At 37.8% G+C, this 24,180-nt stretch overlaps 1 protein-coding gene across 3 annotated transcripts in view; it reads right to left on the reverse strand.

The window, feature by feature from the left end:
* The window catches only part of FRY (FRY microtubule binding protein), a 329,088-nt gene that overhangs the window by 117,228 nt on the left and 187,680 nt on the right, over positions 1-24,180 (reverse strand). For all 3 annotated transcript variants that reach the window (XM_065901750.1, XM_065901751.1, XM_065901752.1), the window contains exons 12-17: positions 16,054-16,157; positions 15,464-15,572; positions 13,494-13,580; positions 8,414-8,585; positions 6,873-7,005; positions 2,019-2,126 (exon numbers count right to left, since the gene is read on the reverse strand). In XM_065901750.1, the coding sequence (XP_065757822.1) occupies positions 2,019-2,126; positions 6,873-7,005; positions 8,414-8,585; positions 13,494-13,580; positions 15,464-15,572; positions 16,054-16,157 (713 nt within the window). The remainder of the gene's footprint in view (positions 1-2,018; positions 2,127-6,872; positions 7,006-8,413; positions 8,586-13,493; positions 13,581-15,463; positions 15,573-16,053; positions 16,158-24,180) is intronic.

Genomic DNA, 24,180 nt, shown 5'->3' on the forward strand with positions numbered 1-24,180 from the left:
CCATGGAGAGCAGTCTTTTGTCCCCTGATTCCACACTGCCCCTGAAGCCCTCTCACTCAGCACCGCTCTTTTGTGGAAATACTAACACTGGTCTTCTGGTCACACCACCCTCCCCACTGCTGTCTATGGCAAATGGACAGGCTGCGCCTCTACATTTTGGGGTGACTTTGGCACTTGTCTCACAGCTTTTCTTTACTGTCATTCTTTGCCATCACTCTGGGAGAGACTCCTTATTAGCCTGGATGGTCCTTTACCGTATCTTGGTCTCTTTCTTCCTTGGCTCCTCCCACCTCCAAATCACCATGTTCATCATTCACTGGGAATCCACCTTCTGTGCCCACATGCTTAGCTGTTCTGTCGTGTTTGACTCTTTGCAACCCTATGGACTACAGCCCGCCAGGCTCCTCTTGTCCATGGGATTTGCCAGGCAAGAATACTGGAGTGGGTTGCCATTCCCTTGTCCAGGAGTTCTTCCCAACCCAGGGATTGAGCCTGGGTCTCCCACATTGTAGGCAGACTGTTTGCCATCTGAGCCATCAGGGAAGCCCCGTGGATAAATAAGGTTATGCATAATACATCTTTAATCCAATCAGCATCAATATCTGTTATCCTTCTCTGGGCTTTCCACCATTAATCAGATTAACCAGCTGGAAATGACACTTTCTTTTATCATGTTATTCTCCACAAGTCCAAACACCTCAGCTAGTAGTAAAGATTAGTTGAAAATATGTCTCTCCAGTCTTATTTCTATTTCTTTTTATCATGGGGTTTCCAAACTCCTTTTTCTTCTCTATTATCAAAACATGATGATTTTTTTTCTACTTTCTTCCACCCTCTCCACATACCCTGTTTTTAATGATTTTGCCTTCCAAATGTTTTCAGGTTATAAGTAACTTATGATTTTTATTTTTATTTTTTATTTATTTTTTTTTATTTTTTTAAATATTATTTTATTAGTTGGAGGCCAATCACTTCACAACATTTCAGTGGGTTTTGTCATACATTGACATGAATCAGCCATATAGTTACACGTATTCCCCATCCCGATCCCCCCTCCCACCTCCCTCTCCACCCGACTCCTCAGGGTCCTCCCAGTGCACCAGGCCCGAGCACTTGACTCATGCATCCCACCTGGGCTGGTGGTCTGTTTTACCATAGATAATATACATGCTGTTCTTTCAAAACATCCCACCCTCACGTTCTCCCCCAGAGTTCAAAAGTCTGTTCTGTACTTCTGTGTCTCTTTTTCTGTTTTGCATATAGGGTTATTGCTACCATAAACTTATGATTTTTAAATTAAAGACATGTGTAACTGTCAACCAGAACTTCAGATCAACATGAGAAAAATCAAGCTTACTTAACTACAATAATATCATTTCATTCAAAGCAAATTAACCTGAGGTTCAAGCTGGACTATGCATTCTTATAGAGGATGGTGAGGAATAAACGTATGGATTTTGGAAGCTTTCTTAAGTATAAAACTTATCGTGGGATCCCTGTTTCTTGGCCCTCCAGAGGTGTGGGTCTCAGACTGAGAATCAGATCCTGAATGAACTTTTTACTGGTCAGATTCATCTCATATCCTGGTCTCGCCTCTGTCCTTGTCCTCACGTCACTCCTTCTGCATTTCTGATTCTGTCTTTCCTTCAAGGGCAGCTCAAGTTCCACCATCTTCTAGGAATCACCTGCTGACATCCCCAGACCACGGTAATCCTCCTACCCTCTGATGTCAGGTATCACATATTTTGTGTGCCATTAATTTGCAGAGGTTCAGGCTTTAGATTACTACTTACTTTATGTGCTTATGTCCTTGCTTCTATATGGTATTTTAAACCTCTTGAGCATGGGAATTAAAAAAAAACACCCAAACCAAAAACATTTCTTTACTCTTCCTGGGCATGCTAGACAGTACAGAGAATTACTAAATGTCCATTTTTTAATGATCATTCTTTTAGGAATCATGACAAAGGATTAAAATCAATTTTGGTCAAATAATGCCCACCACAGTCCTCACCTACCTCGCCAGCAGGTCAATAAGTTCAAGTTTTGACATCCCATCAGGAAGCAGTCGAGGAATAGCAGCAACACAGGTCCTGAAAAGATCTATTTTTGGCTTTCTTTCACCCCTGGAATGTGAAGACAAAGTTTAAACATAAGTCAAAGGTTGTGAAAACATTTTTAAAAATTGGTCAAATATGTAAACAAAGACTAGAATCAAGGCCTTCTGAATCACCGCCTGGTGTCTGCTCCATATTATTTTTTAAAAACAAAACTATTTTAGTGCTCTTTTAAGCTTTAATAGCCTCAAAAGTATAAATGATAGAAACTAACAAAAGCTATCCTTTGATAGTTTAATTTTAAAAATTCCTTTTATACTTAGTTTGTGAATTCTCAATAATACATTTTTTAATTAAAAATTTTTTAGCAAACATCAGCTAGCTTCAAAAAAGCATTAAAATTAAAATTCCATGTTATTCTTAATATTTATGCCCTTTATAGCTTGGCCAGTTCTAAGAGAACTTATGAACATGTAAATGTTGGACAGAGGTAAATATCTGAAGAGGAAAATGCCAGTAGCAGAAGCATTCTATCATATATCTTTCCATTCAGTGGCTTTCTGTAGGTTTTGGTCCCTGTGGGCTGCAGTAAAAATACTGAATTTACTAAAATGCCTAAATGCATCAGCATGTAAGAAATGTATTGTAGTCATTCCTACATTCAGCACTGAAAACATAGTATTTTATTATATACAAGGAATGGTGCCTCTAACAAACATGAAATCTGAAAGCTTCTCTCTCTAATGAGTTATGCTTCTTCTCTTAGAGTCCCCACTGCTGATTTTTGCTATTTTTTTTAGTGCATCCAAAAATAAGTCTTTCATATTGTCGGGTAAAATCCTGAAATGTATATAATTGTGCACCCATTTCTGATTGCTAAAATTATACTGATGGTCCTGACCTCTATGGAGATTTCCTCTTTCTAGGCTACTTGATGTCGTCTATGGGGCTTCCCTGGTGGCTCAGCAGTAAAGAATCTCCCTGCCAATGCAGGACACGCAAGAAACTCAGGTTCGATCCGTGGATTGGAAAGATTCCTGGAGAAGGAAATGCAACCCACTCCAGTATTCTTGCCTGGAGAATCCCATGGACTGAGGAGCCTGGCGGGCTACAGTCCATGGGGTCACAAAAGAGTCGGACACGATTGAGTGACTAAACAAAGAACAATGCCTTCTATATTCTGCTGTAAAATCTGAAGGGAAAATATAAATTTGGTGATAAATTATTTAAAGTTTTACTAGTTTAAGTAGGTAACTGATTCTTAACCACATATTTTATCAATAACCTTTATGGGAAAACTCAATTACATCAAATCTTTCAAATAACTTAAGTGATAAAATAAAACAGCATATTTAAATTCTGACTTACTCCTCTGAGAATAAATGTAAAATTAGCACCAAATTAACATAGTCCTAGGACACAATAATGAAAATACAAAGTAGCACAGAAGCAATTTTTCCCTGGAACAGTATATTCTATTCTGTCAGAAGAGAAACGCAACGAGCAGAATCCATGCTCTCCGTAAGCTAAAGAGGATAATAGGACAGCAATTTTGCTCTGTGACTACTTTTTATCATGTGTTTGTAACTTTGTTAGGAATGAATATAAAACTATTTATGTGAAAAATAAGACATCTGTCATTTCTAAAATACTTTGTTTTTGTGGGAAGTCGTAAGATTATTTTCTCTTTTTCCATAGTCATTTTGTGGGGGATGTACACAGACTCTGCAGAGTGGTCTCCAATCAACTGAAGGAAGGAGCAGACTTCAAATGATATCTGTGACGGCTGGACAGAGTTACAGCCTGGGGACTGATGTGAGTGCTCGTGTGTGACACAGAGAGTCATTTCAATAGTTCTCCTGACACGCTCTCCAGATGTTTTAAACACCTGGGATTACTTTCCTATCTGTCGGAAAACAGATTGACCCTGCCTGGCCTGAAGTGTATGACAAATTCTGCCAGACAGAATTCCCAGCTGATAAAGGGAGCCCAGATTAGAAACTCTCAATGGTGCCTGGCTTCCTTTAACTGCATTCCTCACTCCCTTGGCTTTTATACGAGGTGGATGAGTCCCCCAAATAACATGTGTGTATTGAGTCAAGTCTGACCCTTTGTGGCCCCATGGACTGTAGCCCGCCAGGTTCCTCTGTCCATGGGATTCTCCAGGAAAGAATACTGGGGTGGGTTGCCATTTCCTACTCCAGGGGATCCTCCCAACCTGGGGATCGAACCTGTGTCTCTTGTGTGCCCTGCATTGGCAGGTGGGTTTTTTTTTTTAACCACTTGTGCCACCTGGGAAGTCCCAAATAACATAGTATTCATTAACAGACATTATGTAATTAACAATCATATTATTGTATTTACCATTATTACTATTTTTGCCAGCATAAAGTACAAGAGGGATAAGAAATGGAAACAGCAATACAGAATGCTTCATATTCAAGTTCATACCCTATGCAAGGCCTGAACCAACCTCAACTACCAACTCCAGTAACCGTTTCCATTAGCATGGTGTGGACCTCAACTCTCTTTCCCTAAATACTTACATGATTCTCTAATGTTTCTCCTTGTTTTTTTTAGAAATGCAGCCATGAAATATTTTCCACTCAAGGGTCTGCTTTAAAACCTAGCACAAAAACTCTTTCTAGCCCAATTTGAGGGTCTTAAGATGGTTGACTAGGAAAAAGTAAAGAATCATCTTAGAAAAGGTTTGAGGTATTATTAAAATACAAATGAAATGTTTACACTTACATTTAAACCTATACCCTTTTAAGGTTTTGAATATATTGTTTTAGTCCTGACCTGTTTTATGACCTCTGCATTACAAACATAGTTTTTCTTTATTTATCATTATTATTATTGTTTTGGCTGCACCACATGACTTGCAGGATCTTAAGTTTCCCAACCAGGGATGAAACTCATGTCCCTAGCAGTGAAAGCATGGAGTCCTAACCACTGGACGGCCAGAGAAGTCCCTCAAAGTTTTCCTTCAAACATCTTTCATTTGTTGACTGTTTTCAAAGGAAACAACTATATGGAAGAAGTTTTAAAAGCACTTCTTATATCTTCTACATTATCAATTGAAAATTGCTTAAACATATTCAAAGAGTGCATAATAAGGAAGTTAAAGGTTTATGGACAATCTGGCAATTTGTGAGATAAGTACTAGAGCTGTAGACAGGATATTCAATGTTATTAACTTTGGTCACTATCACTTCTGCTATCATTTTGGTTGAAAAGTCTACAGCAACATGCACTCTATATCATTCATTTCAATCAAATGATTGGCAAGCTACAGGAAAATACACATTGTATAACTCATTTTTATTAAAAAAATATATATTTGTGCTGACATTGGGAAACTCTGGAAGAAATCACCCTGAATCAAGGAATGGCTACAGATTTTAGTGGAGCTCTGTAGAGGAGGTTTTCATTTTAACTTGCCATACTGCTAAATATGCATTAAAAATAATTCTGTATTTTTAACTTTATTTTATCATTTTTTTTTCACTGTACTTTGCTTTTAACATACTAACGTTAATACACATCGATAACATGAACTTTCCTACATAGGTAACAACCTTCCTGCTAATGGTGATATTTAGAACTGGATATGCTAAGAATCAGCCTGCCAACATAGAAGCCTCAGGAAATGAGAGTTTGATCCTTGGGTCAGGAAGTTCCCCTGGGGTAGGAAATGGCAACCCACTCCAGTATTCTTGCCTGGAGAAGTCCATGGACAGAGGAGCTTGGCAGGCTACAGTCCACAGGGTCGCAAAAATTTGGACACGACTGAGCACACATGCTAAGTGACAAAGAAAATTTTTCTAATTATATCTTTAGAAATTTATGCCACAGTTGCCAAATATAATTTAATTCACAGTTCAAGAAAGTCCAAACCTTCTTAAAATGAAAAGTCACAACCAAATCCATGTTCCTGCCATAAGCAATCAAAAGTAGCAAATACAAATGGTGTGAGTTTCTAATGAAGAGCACTAATTACAAATCTAGATCTCAGATTTTGGCTAAGAACATCTGATTTCTACATTTTAAGCTACAAATACATTCTCAAAATCCAGTATTTCTATGACACGGTTACATAGAGAATATTAAGCAGGTTTAACTCTCACATTTCAGGAATACTCACTAGGAACAAGTGAACTTGTGATTCTTAAAGATGGTATGACTGTAAACTGGTGATGTTGCTATTGCACAAGGGCTTGGGAGCAAAACATCACTTCTGAAAAATGTGGGCCAGAGAAAGTCTTGGGCCCATTTTCTAACTTACTGACCTAATGATACTTGAAACACAGCCAAAAAAGATCAATCTTGGGTTTGACTTTACTTTTACAGTTAGCCAAATATTATCAAACTATGTTTTTAATATCCCTAACACTTCTTTAAAGGAAATCAATCCTAAATATTCATATATTCCTTGGAAGGATTGATGCTGAAGTTGAAGCTCCAATACTTTGGCCACCTGATTCGAAGAGCTGACTCCCTGGAAAAGACTCTGATGCTGGGAAAGGTTAAAGGCAAAAGGAAGAGGGTGGCAGAGGATGAGATGGTTGGATGACATCACCCACTCAAATGATAGGAATTTGAGCAAACTCCAGGAGACAGTGAAGGACAGGGAAGCCTGGAGTGCTGCAGCCCACAGTGTGGCAGAGTCAGACACGACTTAACGACTGAACAACACTTCTTAGGGCTGATTCTAAGATGAGAACAGTATACAAATTAAAGGAGAAAGATCTCTGCTGGTGTCTTTTGGTTCATTAATCCTTCACTGAAAATTTAGTCCTCATTTATACTCACGTGATCATGTCTTCAGGTTCTTTGTTTAACATCTGGACATTAGTCAGCATCATACACCTTCCTACTTCTTTATCAAGGTGCCTTAAAATGTTGTCCACAGCTTTTCGTACTTGAGAGTAATATAATGACATGCCTGAAAAATATGCATTACAGTCACATATTTGACTAAATCTATCAAAGAGTGAAATTACCAGTTTATTTATCCTCAGTGATGTATTTTTTATTGAAGATTTTCTGTGAGTCAATGAATTCTTCAAGCAGAGTCTAATTCTGCTAATTAGACCAGTCTATTTAGCAGAGTTTAATTCTAATTCTAATCTCTTATCTGCAGGACTCTTAGCATAGTGCCCGAATGTAGTGGGTGTTACCCAAAGAATCATTTAAATTTAACACATAGGAAATCTAATTCTTCAAAGTGAAATATTTTCCAGAAGAGTTAAAATAAACAAGGAAACAAAGTTCCATGCTGGAATTTTCATGTTTCTGTTTAGTATAAAAAAAAAAATCACCATGATGAATGATTATCTGAATAAAAGATAATAAAAGACTGTGCTCATATGGGGTTAGAATTTTAATAACTTTATATTATGAATATAAATATAATTATATTTCCCTGAAATAAATATTTTTTTTTTAGTAAAAATAATAAAATGGCTTCACATTATAAACTTTTAAATGAAGGAAGATGTATTTCAGTGATATTATTTTTATCACTCTCGGCAGAGTGGAAGACAAATGTGTATAGAATATGTATTTCATATATGTATATACATTTTCTATATTTATGTATATAAATGTAAATCGCTTTGCATTCAAAATTTCTACTTTAATGAAATAATTATTAATGGTTATTTCTCATGTATTAAAATTTTTTGAACTCACTTAACCATTTCATAACTAAAGATAAATATTTTAAAGAAAAAAGTTTCCACATATGTTTCCTCCAGGTCTTTGGAATCAAAGAACTGTCTTGACAAGTTTGAAGCATGTTTGTAAATTCATAAACTCAGTAAAAAAGGAAACAAATGCAAAAAGTTATCTCTTTGGGTTAAGATAGTTAAATTAAAAAGAAAATAATCTTATGTAGGCTAAACTCAAAATATACCCTGGCAGATATAGGGTTTGGCATGTTTAAAACACAGATTAAACTAATTTTACTGGGGCAGAAAAAAAAAAGGAACCATAAAAATAGATGCAGGAATGAGTACATTTATATTGCTTTATAAACAGGATTATCTACAAAGGACACAGATATCTTAGAAATTTACTGTAAACTGCAGATAATCAACATTAGAAGTTTGAAAAGACCAAACTTAGATAAAAATCTAACATTTAAAAAACAAAATGTTTAACAGGAAGTTCCAAAAAGTTTAAAGGGCAGTAAAACAAACCACAGACTGAATCAAAACAATTAATGTTGAAATGTCTCACCAGCTACTTTTATGAATATTTTTTAAATGTATATCTCACTAAGGGTGAGTATATACTGGTCATTTTAAAGGCTTAATAAAACCCAGCGTGAACACATCTTTGAAACCCACCTATCATTTTGGCTTCCTCTTCAGTTAGTGTCTTACTCAGATATGTTTTCTTCACCCTCAGTGTGTTTCCTGAAGGGAGAACAGCCCCAGTAACTGGCATGGGAGGTTCTCCATCTTTCTGCTGCAAGCTATCAGCTATGACCAAGAATGCCCTTAAGCCAATATTCATTCTCTGTAAGAGACAACACATTCATGATGAAGAGAAAGACCCAATTACTGTTGTGAAATCAGACCAGCAGTCCTTTAGAGAAGTTAAGCATGGCTTGCCATCGAGATCAGAGTGGGAAAGTCATTTAGAAGGCACAAGAGTTTAGGCCAAATCTGACAGAATAAACAGACATGAGTTTGAGCAAGCTCCAGGAGATGGTGAAGGACAGAGAAGCCTGGCATGCTGCAATCCATGGGGTCGCAAGGAGCTGGACACAACTGAGTGAATGAACAAGACAGTAAAATTAAATTCCTGACACTTCTGGTGCTGCGTCACAAGGAAACAACTGGAAAGATTTCCACCAAACTTGCAGGTACGTTAAGAGATAATCAGACTCATTCTCTTTGGGGGATGCTGGATGCACCTCAAAGGGACAAGTGGTCACCCTCTGGAGCTGCTTCATTAGGGTAAACCAAGGTCAACAGAAATCTCTTCCTCTCCTGGAAGGAGACATGTTACTTCACAATGACTGGATGAAAAAAACAAACAAACAGAGTTCTAACTGTGAATCACAGAAATAAGAGTTGTCTGCTCTGAACTGCAGGTTGCAGATTTTGGAATCACAAAGGCTGGTGAATTTGAAAATAAATTTAAAGAATTCAAAGCCATAGAACCTGTTACTGATAACAACACATAACCTTATAAGAAGAAATGTCCTTCTGGGCCAGGTCATTATCTTCCTCAGTCTCAGATGAGGTATAATATTGACTCAGTAATATCTTCTTCAGTCTCAGGTAATGGCTCCAAAAGATGACGCAGTAAGATAGTTGCTTCCAGCAGCAATCATCTTAAAAGGTCATAAGGTACTAAAACATCTGTTCTTCCTTTAACAGCCACGTGTAAACATTTACACTCATATTTTCAAACCACAAGTTAATAAGTTCCCGAAGTAGACTACTCCCTAACGCAGAAAATAATTACCAGTAGTAACACTGATAACCCAATTACAATTTATTGAGTTCTTAACGTATATCTAGAACTGCACATTAACTCTCTGCCTTTAAAACAGCCATGCAAGGAAGGTATGATTATTCTTATTTTTCAGGTGAGGAAACTGAGGACCACGTAACTAGTAGTGGGAAGCTAAATATCCAAGTTGAGTTTGCCTGGATCACCCAATCTGTAGTACATGATTACATGTACTTATAAGATGAAGTAATACTTCAGTTCTGTTCAGTCGCTCAGTCGTGTCCAACTCTTTGCGACCTCATGAATCACAGCACGCCAGGCTTCCCTGTCCATCACCAACTCCCGGAGTTTACTCAAACTCATGTCCATCGAGTTGGGGATGCCATTCAGCCATCTCATCCTCTGTCGTCTCCTTCTCCTCCTGCCCCCAATCCCTCCCAGCATCAGGGTCTTTTCCAATGAGTCAACTCTTCGCATGAGGCGGCCAAAGTATTGGAGTTTCACCTTCAGCATCAGTCCTTCCAGTGAACACCCAGGACTGATCTCCTTTAGGATGGGCTGGTTGGAGCTCCTTGCAGTCCAAGGGACTCTCAAGAGTCTTCTCCAACACCACAGTTCAAAAGCTGATTATTTATTTTAAAGATTTATTTATTTATGGCTGCACTGGGTCTCTGTCACTGCACACAGGTTTACTGTAGTCGTAGCCAGTGGAGGCCACTCTCTAGTTGTGCAACATGGGCTGAGTTGTTCTGTGATAAGCGAGATCTTCCCAGATCAGGGATTGAGCCTCTCTGTTCCTGCATTGGCAGGTGGACTCTTTACCACTGAGCCATCAGGGAAGCTCTGACTTCTAGTTTTAAACTATTAATTCAAGCTTCAAGGAGTAGGGATATTTTAACCAGGATGTGGTAAACATTTCTCTGGCCCATTCATACCCAATACAGTGTGTATTTTATGATTTTTATGGTCTTCACTAATATTCTCTATCCATTTTCTAACGTGAAGAAGTATTAATTAAAAAATTGACTGTATATTAAAATTCATTAGTTCCCTCATTTATTTTAGCAGTTCTTTCTGAGATGTTTTCTAGGCTTGTGGATTTTTTTCAAGACACAGCAGTCATTGGGGTGAGGAAATACAATGTTCAGTTCAGGAGGTGCAGTACCCATAAGATGACCGTGAGTTGACGTAAATGATCAAGCCATTATCTGCAAGTGGATTATCCAATTTATGAGCCATCCTGCCAGTTCTCTTAGTTTTCATTTCCTCTGAATAGTATCAAGGACAGAAGTAAATTGGAATAGTTTAAGAAATATATTTTTAACTTAATTTCAAAAATAACTTCGTATCATGTTTTATATAGCTCTGCATCATACCTCTCCTTCAATTATCTGTCTGGTCTTAAGAAATTACTTAACTTTCTCAAAGCCAAGTCTCAGGTTCCTTTCTGTATAATGAGAATACTAATACCTATTGATCATATAGGGCTATGGTGAGAATTAATGCTAGAAAAGTTCCTACTAGTAAATATATTATAGGCAAGAATCTTCACTGTTTTCCTATTGAAGTCAAGTTTACTGAGATATAATTCACATGTAGTAAAATATACTTTTAAACATACACTTGGCATATGATGAACTTTTCTAGAGTTCTTCCAATTTTGAGAAACTTAGTCTGCTATCATCATCACAGTCAAGATGTAAAATATTTCCATCATCCCCTAAAGTTCCTCTGTGTATCTTTAAAGTCAATCCTCTCCTCCAACCCCAGCACTTTACTATCAGTGTCTAATTTCTGTCTATAATTTTGCCTTTTTAGAATACGATATAAACAGAGGCAAACAGACACAACCTTTTGTGTCTTGCTTATTTCGTTTAGTGGGATGCTTTTGAGGTGCTGCTGCAATATCAATAGTTTGTTCCTTTTTGTGGCTAAATAGTACTTCATTGTACTAATGATTCATAATTTCTTTAGACATCCACCAGCTGTTGAACAGGAGTGGCTTTCCTGTTTTTAGTGATCATGAATAAAGCTCCTATAAATATTCATACAAACCTTTATGGACATAGGTTTTAATTTCTCTTGGATAAATACCTTGGAATGGAAGTGCTGGAATGGAAGTGTATGTTTAAACTTATAAGAAATTATTACCAAACTTTTCTAAAGTGGTCGTACCATTTTGAATTCTCACTAAAATAGTATTAAGTTCCAATTGCTCTGTATTCTTCTCAGCACATCTCACCTTAGTTTTAATTCGCATTTCTCTAACGATTTACGATGTTGAACATCTTTTTATTGGTTTACCGGTCATATATATTTCTTCTTTGATAAAGAGGCTCTTCATTTTGCCCATACAAAAAACTGTATTATTAAGTTATGACAGTTCGTACATTCTGGATAGAAGAGTTTGTCAATATATGTTTTGCAAATATTTTCTCCCAGTCTTTGGCTCTATGCTTCAGTAAACATCATCTTTTAAAGTGCATGGTCAATTTATCAACTTTTTCTTTTGTAGTTTATAATTTTTGTATGCAAAGAAATTTCTGCCTACTTAATGTCACAAAGATTTTGTTTTCTTCTGGAAGATTTCTGATACAGGATTTCACATTTAGGCTTATGATGTGAGTTAATTTTTGCTGACAGGGCAAATTATGGGTTGAAGTTCATTATGTTGCAAGTGATTGCCCAACTGTTCAGCACTATTTGTTAGAAAGACTATCTGGGATTCCCTGACTGTCTAGTGTTTAGGACTCTGTGTTTTCATGGCAGGGGGCCTGGGTCTGATCCCTAGTTGGGAAACTAAGCTGTATGTCATAGTCAAAAAAAAAAAAAAAAAGACTATCCTTTATCCATTGAAAAGCTTGGAACCACTGTCTCTAGGCAAGAGAAGACTCTTTAGTCAGTGGGTCATGGGCCTCATTTCAGCCAAAATGCCCTGAATTTACACTGGCTTTGCCCCCCACTCATTGGCTCACTGACTTTGGCAGCAGCCATTGTGGACCCCTGTGATGGCATTAAAAGCTAGACAAACTCCTATTTGCGGCTTGTTGGCCTCAATGTGCTGCTCAAACTCAGCACCAAGAAGAGCAATCAGGGTTTGGGAGAGGAAGCAAGAGGATACAGGGAGGCTCGGTTCCCTTTGCTGCTAACCAGCGGCCTGTGCTGGGCCTCTGGGCTCTGGGCCTCCTTCCTCACCGACATGATGAAGGAGCCACACAATATCACAGTGATGACAGGAACAATCTTTTTAAAAAATTTTATGGTGTGCAATGTCTTACAGCTACTAAAGGTGGAAGAGCTGGTGGCAAGCAGTAAATTCAGCTCTGCTGACTTCTGGTTCAGTGTTCTCTCTACAATCTCACAGGTACGAGGCTGCAAGGAGGCCACTTGCCAAGCATATTTCTCTTGGCCAACAGTCTTTTTCGAGATCCAAAACTGAGTGTGCTTTTCATTTGCATAGGCAGCCCCTCCCCTTGCCACCCTCTAGGAAGTACATCATATCTATTATACACTCATTTTCATGACCTTCCTGGCCCTTGAACTATGATGCTGCCACAGAATCAAATATGCAAACATTAACTTATTTAATTTCACTATATTTTAGTATTTTATCATTGCATGTATTGATTCTTCTCTGCTTCATCACTTCCCAAAACTCCTCAATTTGCTAATCTGCATCAAAATAAGTTATAAGTATTGACCTTTCTAAAATAAACCACCAGACTTAGAGCGACAGATTACCTTTTGGAGCAAGGTTTACTTCCTTCTGCAAGAACAGAATATATCAATCTTTAATCATTCTAAGTCTATTCATCCAAAAATCTTACTTCTGAAATTCCACCAGGTGTACTATTTTTGTCAAATACCATGGACAGAAAACAATAGGAGACTTTTTGGAGAGGATGGCCTTCACTCCACTCACCAAGATTGCAAAGTGAAGACATGCAGAAGGGTCATTCTTACCTCTGGATTGAGACTGAAAGCTTTTGCTGGTTTTCCCACACAAAGGAAATCAAAAATGATTTCTTTCATTGCAAAATCTAAACGTTCCTATGGCGAAAAAGAGAAAACAAAACAAAGTGTTAAAATACTCACTTAACATGAAAATGCTATGCATCATATATGCACCAAACAGGTGGCTGCTGAAAGAGGAGGGGTCCTGCTTCATTTTATGCATCACAGAGAATCCCTGGCGGAAATCCATGTCCATCTGAACCTTTGGTTCAGTTTTCATGGGGTGTGTGGAGATGCTATCATTCTATAATATATGAAATTAGACCCTGATACACAGAATGACTAAAAATCAAAACATGACAAACCAAAACATTCTGAGTATCTGGGCTTATACACACTACAAACTCCTCCTACTTGTCCTGCAAATGTTTACAACTTCTTAAAACTCAGTTTAAAAACATAGCTTTAAAAATACCCCTACAAAATGATCGTTTTCTTCTGTTATCTAACATTTCCAATCCTTTGGCTTATAACAGACAATCCTGCAAGGGAAATGAATAATCAACAAATGACACATTAAGGTCATTTAAATGAGAACATTTAAGGCAGATTCTAATAATTTGAGACAGTGACTACTAAGACCTGTCATCTTCATTTTATACAACCTATTTCCGAATAATCAAAGCACGTTCTCAGCCACATGACAACTTAATGTAGAAAAGTTCTGCTAATTCTGCAAAGTGGCGGATGAATTAATGTTCATAATGGAGTAATGTCCTTTCTCTAAGTACAAACATTACAGAGGCATTTCATTATACTAAACACACAGAGAGATATCATATATTAAATTACCTGTAAAGCAGCAATAGAACCTTATGTCTTTATGTCAATATCAATTACACTTCAACAGTATTTTCACATTTGTTATTTCCCTTTATCCACACAACATTCTGAGGGATACTGGGCAAGCATTCCTATTCACATTTTACAAATAAAGACACATATAATGAAGATGTTCCAGGACTTCTTTAGGGTATAGAGCTGGCTCACGATTTCCTAGGTGGTGGTAGTGGTAAAGAACCTGCCTGCCAACGCAGGAGATGCAAGAGATATGGGTTCAGTCCTGGGTTTGGAAGATCCCCTGGAGATCTTGGTAGATCTTGGAAGATCCCCTGGCAACTCACTCCAGTATTCTTGCCTGGAGAATCCCATGGACAGATGGAGCCTTGACAGGGTACAATCCACAGGGTCATAAAGTTGGACATGACTGAAGTGACCTAGCACTCATGTGTGCTAGCTCATGGCAGAGGACAGACTGTAATGAATGACTTTTCATGCTTCTCCATAAATCACAAGGAAGTCAAAGTGGGGATAAAACCATTTACGCACAATGTTTTAAAAAATAGAAGTCCTGGGTCTAAATAGTAAACTAACATTAAATGTTTAATATTATTGGACCCAGTTCTTAAGTAGAATAGAATGTGTAAAGTGCTTAGAACAGTTCTTGGCTTGATATTAGCTTGATAAATGCTACTATTTATGTTACATTCTTCTTTTTCACAGGGTGAAAGTTAGAGCATTATGATTTACTCATCCAAGTTCAGTAACTATCATCTTCTGATTTCCCGCAAATATCAGACTCAATTTCCTCCTGACTTGTGGAATCTAGAGCAGAGAAGCAGGAAAAAACAGAGCCAGGGAGTCCTGAGACCCTTTTGCTAATACTCTCTGTGACCTTAGGTGAGTCACTTAAAACCTGTCTCTCAGTTCCTTCATTTGTCAAATGCTGAAATCACTTGGCACACCATGTCACAATTTGTTTTGAAGCAAAAAAAACAAGCTATGTGTGAAAACACTTGCAAAATCACTCTGAAAAGTTTATACATATATTATTTTAGACTCTTAGTCTGTTAGTAATTCCTAAGAAGGAGGTGGCTACTTAAAGGCAATTAGAAGACTCCCAGAAGTGTCTCCATTACCTGGGCGATGAACTGGATGATTTTCACAAAGATGTTGAGAGGCATATCCCTTGGCACCACACCACGGGACCCTTTGGGGAAAAGTGTTGTGATGATGGTTATAAGACGGCTGAAAGATAAGGGGGGAAAAAAAGAGAAAACAAGCAAGATTGGCTGAGCTCCAGTACTTTAAGGGAAAATGGTAGATGCTTCATCTTATCTAAGTATCAGAGAGAATTCAGAAAAAGAAAACAAACCACTTCATTTCTTTTCCATTAGCATAATTACTCTATGAAAAGTTTCTCTGGAAAACGAAGGGCAGCTGGAAAATTATAGCCATTTCCTTTGTTACAGCGGCAAATTAACCCTGACACGGAATTTGGCAATCCTGGTAGAGACTGGGGTTTCTGTAATGGCTGCTGAGCTAATGCCTAAGAAAAGCCTGAAAATGTCCAAAGGACTTAGATCTTTTAGAAACTGTCAGCTTTGAACAGCTTTTAGTTTGGTTAGGGTGGGTAGCAATGAAATAAAACACCCTCTTCATTGTCTGAGTGAAGTGGTTACCATTAACTTAGTGATGGGGTCACCATAAACCCAAGCCAGCTCCTTACCTCTGAGTAGCTGTGTTACTTTCACATTTAATTCGGATCATGTAAACCCAAAGTAATCTGTACAGAGATTCCAGTGCAACTCGAGCCATCTTGGGGTCTTTATTCTACATCAGAAACCAAGATATAAGATTGCAGATTAAATGGTATGACATCACTCTTCACTTTCTTAGAGGTCTTTAGCTTTTATGATTCCTCCTCTTCCCTGTTCATTTATTCATCTTGTCACAACCACTGCTGCTGTTCTATTCTTAGTGTAGATAATTCGGGTCCTGATTTTTGAAGATTTCATAACTGCTTAGATACAATCTAGGATAAGTTTACCTTTAAGCTACTTGCTGAATAAAGATGAGTCACATAAATAAATTGGATGGAAAAGACTATAGGGAGTAACTTTTCAGATTTAGGAAAGATAGAGTTCTTATGCCAAAACAGTTTTAAAATAACTCCTTGATGTGATCATTATAAAATTTGAAATTTCAATTAAAAAATTTGAAATTTCCACATGCATTTTGGTCTCATTCTGGCTTTTTTTCTTCTATTAATCTAAATAAATAAAACAATAAAACATCACTTTAATTTTTGAGGCCTTATGATGTGTTTTATTATCTACTATGGCCTATCTTCCAACATCCACTGTTCTTTTTCTATTTTTAGAGTTTTCTCATATATTCCTGTATGTTTACTCTTCCAAATAAACTTTATAACTACTTTTTCTAGCTCCAGGAAAAAAGTCCCAGCTTTTTAGAAGCATACATTTACACATAAAGGATTTTTTTTTAATCTTTTAGTAAAACAAGTGATAAAACTTATAATTTGTTGCATGTCTTAGATACATACAGGAATTTTATAAACTAGTAAAGTTGCATTTAAAATAGTCTATCATTTAAAAATGTCAGGAATTCTAATTATCCTTCCTCCAGACCAGTAAAGGTCTCTTAACATGCTTACACACTAGTTAAAAACTCTAGACACACACTGCCCAGTTTTAAATACATCCTCACTCTGTAATTTATGAGTGGTGTGGCCAACGTTAGGGACCCTCCTAATCTCTCTGGGCCTGATCTTCCCTGTCTGTGAAACGATGCTAATCCTCCCTCCCTCCTAGGACTGTTAAGAGAACTAAATGAGCTAGTGCACAAAGGGAATTTAGTTCCTGCCCACAGTAACTATTATTATATATAAGACACAGATCCAGCAGCAAAGGAGATGTAGTCCCTGACTTCAGGAAGCTGCCATTCTAGTGGGAATATCTCCACCTTTGTGAGTTTCTCTTTACTTATACATATAAGTATCCCTGATGCTGGGAAAGATTGAAGCCAGTAGGAGAAGGGGATGATAGAGGATGAGATGGTTGGATTGCATCACTGACTCAATGGACATGAGTTTGAGCAAGCTCTGGGAGATGGCAAAGAACAGGGAAGCCTGGCATGCTGCAGTCCATGGGGTCGCAAAGAGTTGGACATGACTGAGCAACTGAACAACAAATCTTATGTTTGCATCGTGTATCATTCAAAATTCTCTCTCAGGCCTTATCTGACACTGTGAGTCATGATCCAGTAGAGCAAGTAATCATCTAACTTTCATTGAGGAGCTTAACTAAGCTCTCCAGTTTCAATGATTCACATCACTGTCTTCTGCTCAACTTCTCTTATACTTTTTTCCTTTCCATCTACCCACAATTATCTTTTTGAAGCATCTTATTGTGGCTGATGTTCTTTCATTCTTAAGAATACATTTGAGACAGTCTTCTTTCGCTCCCATAGAGACCAAAGAGCAAAGTGGCTGACTTCAGGTTTTGCTTTGTTTTAACCGTGTTTTTCTGGACTGGTAATTGATTTTTTTAGCATTCCGAGATGATACAACTGGTCACCACAATTCCCTCCTAACGTGATTTCCCTGGCTTCTCTTCTATTCTCAGCACTATCAGATGATATTCTTAAACTGCAACCGTGACTGTTTACTCCCCCCTGCATTTCAAGTTAAGTGGCTTCTCAGCACCTCCTGGACAATGTCCAGATTCCATGATGTGGTGCAACAGGGGCCTCTGGTGACCTGGCTCCCCCATCCCCACCTCCTGCCTTCACCTCCGGTGTGCTCTGCGCTGTTACATCCCTTCTGCAATTCATCGAATGCCTGGAATGCCTTCCTGCCCTTGTTCTACTTAGAAAATTCCTACTCCCCAGCAAGATTCATTAGGTGTTACTCTTCTGTTACATTCCACTACTCCCCCACTCCTTCCTCCACCCTGGGGAGATTACCAAGGGCTCCTGCTGTCTGTCTTCTAGAATGTTGATCTCCTGTAGGTTTCCTACCAGACTGTGAGCTCCAGGACCTCTGGGTTGTTCACTGTTGTGCCCTCAGTGACTGCCATTCAGCAGGTTATTGGCAAATAACTTAAAAAAGAAACTGTGGGAGGAGGGTTTGGGGGAAGATGGGTACATGTATATGCATGGCTGAGTCCCTTCACCGTTCACCTGAAACTACCGTACCATTGTTAATTGGCTAGACCCCAACACAAAATAAAAATTTTAAAGTCTGGAGAAAAAAAGGCAAATTGAGTAGTAGCTGAACAACCTGATGCATAAGCAAAATTTCTTTATATAGGAACTAAAGGCAACCCTCAGTACATAGCTGAAGCTAATCGACATGATACAATATTACTAAATATCTCACACCTGTATCACATTTTGCTATTTCAAAAGTACTTTCATAGCCCATGACATCAACCGGGAGGATTCTGTTTTGACAGAAGTCAAATCATTGGCTCAGGTCTTCAAGCCTGTAAATGACACCTGGGATAGCAACTGACTTCTGCTCCAGTAAAGACTATTTTCTCAGAAACTGGAACGTGCATGTTACAGGATACCCACTGTATCAGGCACTGTTATCAAAGTTGTATGTATATTAACTCTTTTTAATGCTCAGCACAACCTACAAAGTAGCTACTGCTACTGCGTCCTTTAAAGGATGAGGGAGTCGAGACCCAGAGGAGCTCATAAGTGAGAGAACCAGAATTAAAGCCCAGGCAATCTGGCCCCTGTGTCTTCAAACCATGAATGATTTCAATTTAAGATTAAATGAAGACTGCCCAAATATGCTACTGGCAACGACTAGATTGTACTCTGCTTGAAGACAGGACTTCTTCACTGCCTTCATATTCCAACAGCAGCTAACATACAAGGTCTGACTATATTGTCTCAGGATGCTGACATTTTTAACCTATGTGTCAAACCACTGACCTCTGTATCAAAGATCTCTACTCCAAGACTGAAAGACTACTCTCTTCTCCCATTAGCATATGCTTCTCAATTATTAACCAATAATTTCTTTATAGCAGAGCTGAGGTTACATTGATAAAACTGGTCAAGAAACGAGTAGGTTTCAGAGTGGATCTTCCAGACTTTACATGACATGTCAGTCTGCCCAATCCCATGCCCATCTTCTTTAAATTTTAACCTTTTGACTTAGCTAAAGCAATTCGGTGTTAACAGTAAAAAGTAAGGAGCACTGAAGTCACTGATAACTTGGCTGGTGATAGGGTCATTGGATAGACCAATGTTTCCCATGATCCGTCAGTTGACCACTTGCACCCGGTCACCCAGACTTCTTTGATCTCACTATACTTAAAACTCTTCTAGATCTCTCTTCCATTGCAAGTAAAGGCACTTAAGTAAACTTGCTGGTTTCTGCTATAAGTCAGTGCCTATCTCACTCCACACCTTCCTTCTTTTTGACATTTCCTTTTGATACCTGAATCAAATTACTTTGATCATAATTCAATCTTTTTGATGACTGTATTATCCAAATGACATTATGTGCTATAGTTTAGGATAACCTCTAAAATTACCATACCAACAATCTACAGAGATTATTTCTTCTATTCACTGGCTGAAAAAAAAGGCATTTAAAGTAAGTAACACACCTGTCATCTGCTCACTAATTTTCTGACCCAATGTATGTTCTATCAGAATTTATAAATTCCACTTTGAAATGTGCCTTTGATGGATCTGAAACATAGATGAAATGTTCTCAAATTTATAGAAATAAAGTTATATTAAAACAGAATAACTATTTCTTGAAAACTATTTAAAATAGTTAATACTGTATCATTTAAATGTCGTACTTACTAAGAGGAGAGTAGTTGTTTTAAATAGGACCATACACTTTAATGCATTCAGGCAATGACTATGGAATCCTTAATATATTACTCAATGCTTCCCCTTTGCAAAATAAAGACATCATTAAATACCCTTATATTTACATGAAAAGTTAAAAGCACTCCTTTAACTTCATTGTGATTATTACACATGAAGATACATGAAGTGCCCAAAATAAGATTCATCCAAAAAATTAATGGCAGCCAAACTTTGATATTCTTAATGGCAATCAAAAGACCTTTCTTGTCCCCGCCCCTCCCTGCACCGTTCTGAATGTGTGATTCTCTATCATTATGTCCTATTTGATTTTCTTCATAGCAGTTAGCACCACCTGAAGTTTTTGTCCTTATCTGTTTGTTTCCTGTCTGTCTCCTCCACTGAATTACAAAGTCTAAAAGAACTGCAAGCGTCACTATCTCATTCATCACTTATTCCCAGCATCTGGAACACTGCCTGGTACATTTCTGGTGAAGAATTGATGACCAGCTGACTAAGTGAATGCATTCTAGTCCTAGTGCAAATAGGGACTGAGAGGAAAAGAGAAATCTTTTAAATTCTGTACTTTGGTTTCTAGGACTTTGAGGCTATGCTGACTAATGTCTAACCTTCAGATGATACACCTTCAATATTTCTGAGCATTTTAAATACAGCAGTATGTACATGTCAATCCCAAACTCCCTAACTATCCTTCCTTTCCCCCATCCTTCCCCATGGTCCTACAGGAGAGCACAGGGGAACTCTGCTCAATGTTATGTAACAGCCTAGATGGGAGGGGAGTTTGGGGGAGAATGCATACATGTATATATATGGCTGAGTCCCTTTACTGTCCACTGAAATTATCATAACATTTTTAATTAGCTACATTCCAACATAAAAAGAAAAGTTAAAAAAAATTGCCATCTGAGCAAAATTTCTGGAAAAAACATAAATAATAACATGAAAGCATACGGGGAATTCAATACAGCCTGTGATATTGTCATGATAATCCACAACATACATTTAAAGGCCCTACTGCTGGCCTGCCTCATAACTAATCTCCAATTAATGAGACCTCTTCTTGTTATTAACTACATTGTATAAATGAATTTCTTAACTTTTAAGGTTTCTTTTCTTTCTAATAAAGAAGACTTCACTGGTTTTAATATTTATTAATTATTGTAAGAAAAAGAAAATGTAAAGGTTCTTCCAATTATATCTATTTTCAAGGACAAGAAACTTGCACATACTTATGATGAACACTTAATAATTTCAATTTAAAAAAACTATTAATAAATGGGGATTCATGAAAAAATACGAAAGCACTATTAAATCAAGTTTTTCCTTTTTCAGAATTAGATGTACTAAGGTAGACAGGAAGGGAATGTAGCATTTTTTTAACAGCTCAGTATATTCAAATTCTGACATAAAATTCATAAAAGCATAAAGTATTGGTCCTCACTGGCCAGAAGTTCTTGAACGATGTCAAGGTCGTGGTGAGAAGGTGTCATAAATTTCTCACCACTTTACAAGGGCAGATTGCTAACACATGGTTGACCGAGTTAACAAGTGTAAATAAAGACTTCATGTTTGTGTTACGGAAGCAGCCTGCTCCTGACAGACTGACGCTGAGGATAAACCAGGGCACTGACATTAAATCTGAGAGCTTGTTTACTTTAATAGCAGATTTTTTCATGCTCACACACATTTCTACTCTGCCCTATGTCATGCGGCCACCATGACAGCTCTCCCCGGCAGAACACATCAGAGCTGGCTACCAAGTTCAACAGGCAGGGGGCAAACACTGGGCTCATTATACCCCAGCGTGTGTAGGGGGTGGAGGGGGGACAAGAAGGGACAGTGAACAGAGGAAAGAGCTGGACTGGAGGTCCTTTTTGAAATGATATGGTTGGCTCTAAACCCCACAAAATACTGAAGCCATTCAAGACAAAGTGTGCTCCTGAAACCATGTCAGCTTTTCCCTGGGTATTTCTTGCCTGTTGAGGACTCTTGAGGAGGTTTGGAAGGTTTTCTGTATATTAATGACATTTTTAAATGATCCCATTTAATCCTTACTGGGTTGAGTTCTAAATACATGGGCTACAATTTTATTTCAACTGTAGCTCTTCAAAGATCTTCTATATCTTTTACCCTTGAGGAGGTGAATTTCGACCATTTACCACCCATTAAGTGAAGTATCATTGCCTCTCCTTTGCCTAATAACTACCTCTTCCATGCTTCACTGGGCACCTGACCTGTAGAAATGGCACAGGTGTCTCCTCACTCCCAGCTTTTACGTCCCTCGTCTGCCACATGCATTTTGAAACTTTATCACACATCCCCCATTGAAATGCCAAGCTCCTCGAGGACAGGCACCCTAGATCTAGTTTTTATATAACTGACTTTCCTATCTTCCTCACTTCGAGTACCTTTCTGATCTTATTGCTTTCCCCTTTGTGAAATCCTGACGCTTGAAATATTCACACAGGGAAACATCATCAGCGTGCAGCCCTTCTCTTGAGGGCTGTGTGTAACTCTGTTATTAAACCACTTCGGTGGGCTTCCACCAGACCTTCACATAGTATTCTAACTGTAAAGCAATTAAAATAGGTAACTAATGTGAACCTACTGTATAAAACAAGGAATGCTACTCAATGCTCAGCGGTGAACAAAATGGGAAGGAAATCTAAAAAAAAGGGAATATATGTATATGTATGGCTGGTTCACTCTGCTGTACAGTAGAAATTAACACAACATCGTATAGCAACTATGCGTCAATAAACTTTTTTTAAGTGGCTGATTTTATATTTAAATATAAAGCAATTAAGTTCAAAGTAAGATTAAGCTTCTGTATTTCAAAAGCAATTCTGGACACAAAAAAATGTTGGTCTTTTTGGCCACAATAAGGAAATTTTAATGCAAAACACTATTTTGATACTAACTAAAATTCATCACAAACGTTTAGCATAAAAGACACAGAAAACTGAACATTCTTAATCAAGTCTCTCTTTTTTTTTTGTTTTGAACAAAATGGCCTTTTTCTTTGTGTAAAATGTAGAAGAAAAAAACATGTTTAACTAGAAAAACTGAATAACATACAAGTGGATGAAGTAACAACAAAAAATAACATTAAGCTGTGTGTTAGAGGCATATGACAGATGGATAAATCCCTGAATAAAACTTCTGAAAGTGGCCATTATATAATAGTTGATATCCTGAAAAGCACTTTGTTTTCCAGAATTCTTAAAGGCTTAATTCTATATCCACTGCTATTATATTTCCCTGCCAATTTGAGGAAAATAAATGATTCTAATCTTGGATTTCACAATCAGCTTTCAGAGCCAATACCTAGCTACTGCTTCAAACAGCTCCAATGCAGATTACTGTGTCATGATGGTAAATGCCAAAATAATATAATTAATCTTAACCACTTCACTAAATTAAAGTGTCTTAAAATAAAAAAGATAAGACAGCATGTACAAGCACATACAGGATTTTATAACTAAGTATATTTAAAAAATTCTGAAGAAGCATTAAAATTATAAAAGGAATTCAATGTTTTTGGACACAAGGGAGAACAATTATGATCATTAGGTGCTATCTGCACTTATATTAGAAATGGTGTTCACTTAGTTGACTTTTATTAACAGGTCACTAAAACTTAAAATCTGTTCACCATGTTCAAGTTTTTAAGGCAATTTAAATGCTAATCATTATGGTTGTTTTAACTCTAAATTCCTCGGTTTCAAGGTCTTCCCAGGTGACTCGGTAGTAAAGAATCTGCCTGCCAATGCAGGAGCTGCTGCTGCTGCTAAATTGCTCTGTTGCGTCCGACTCTGTGCGACCTCACGGACTGTAGCCCACCAGGCTCCTCTATCCATGGGATTCTCCGGGCAAGAATACTGGAGTGGGCTGCCATTTCCTTCTCCAGTTAATGCAGGAGACTCAGGTTCAATCCCTGGGTGGAAGAGATCCCCTGGATGAGGGCACAGCG

This window comes from Muntiacus reevesi, chromosome 11, assembly GCF_963930625.1.
Source record: "Muntiacus reevesi chromosome 11, mMunRee1.1, whole genome shotgun sequence".
NCBI lineage: Eukaryota > Metazoa > Chordata > Mammalia > Artiodactyla > Cervidae > Muntiacus > Muntiacus reevesi.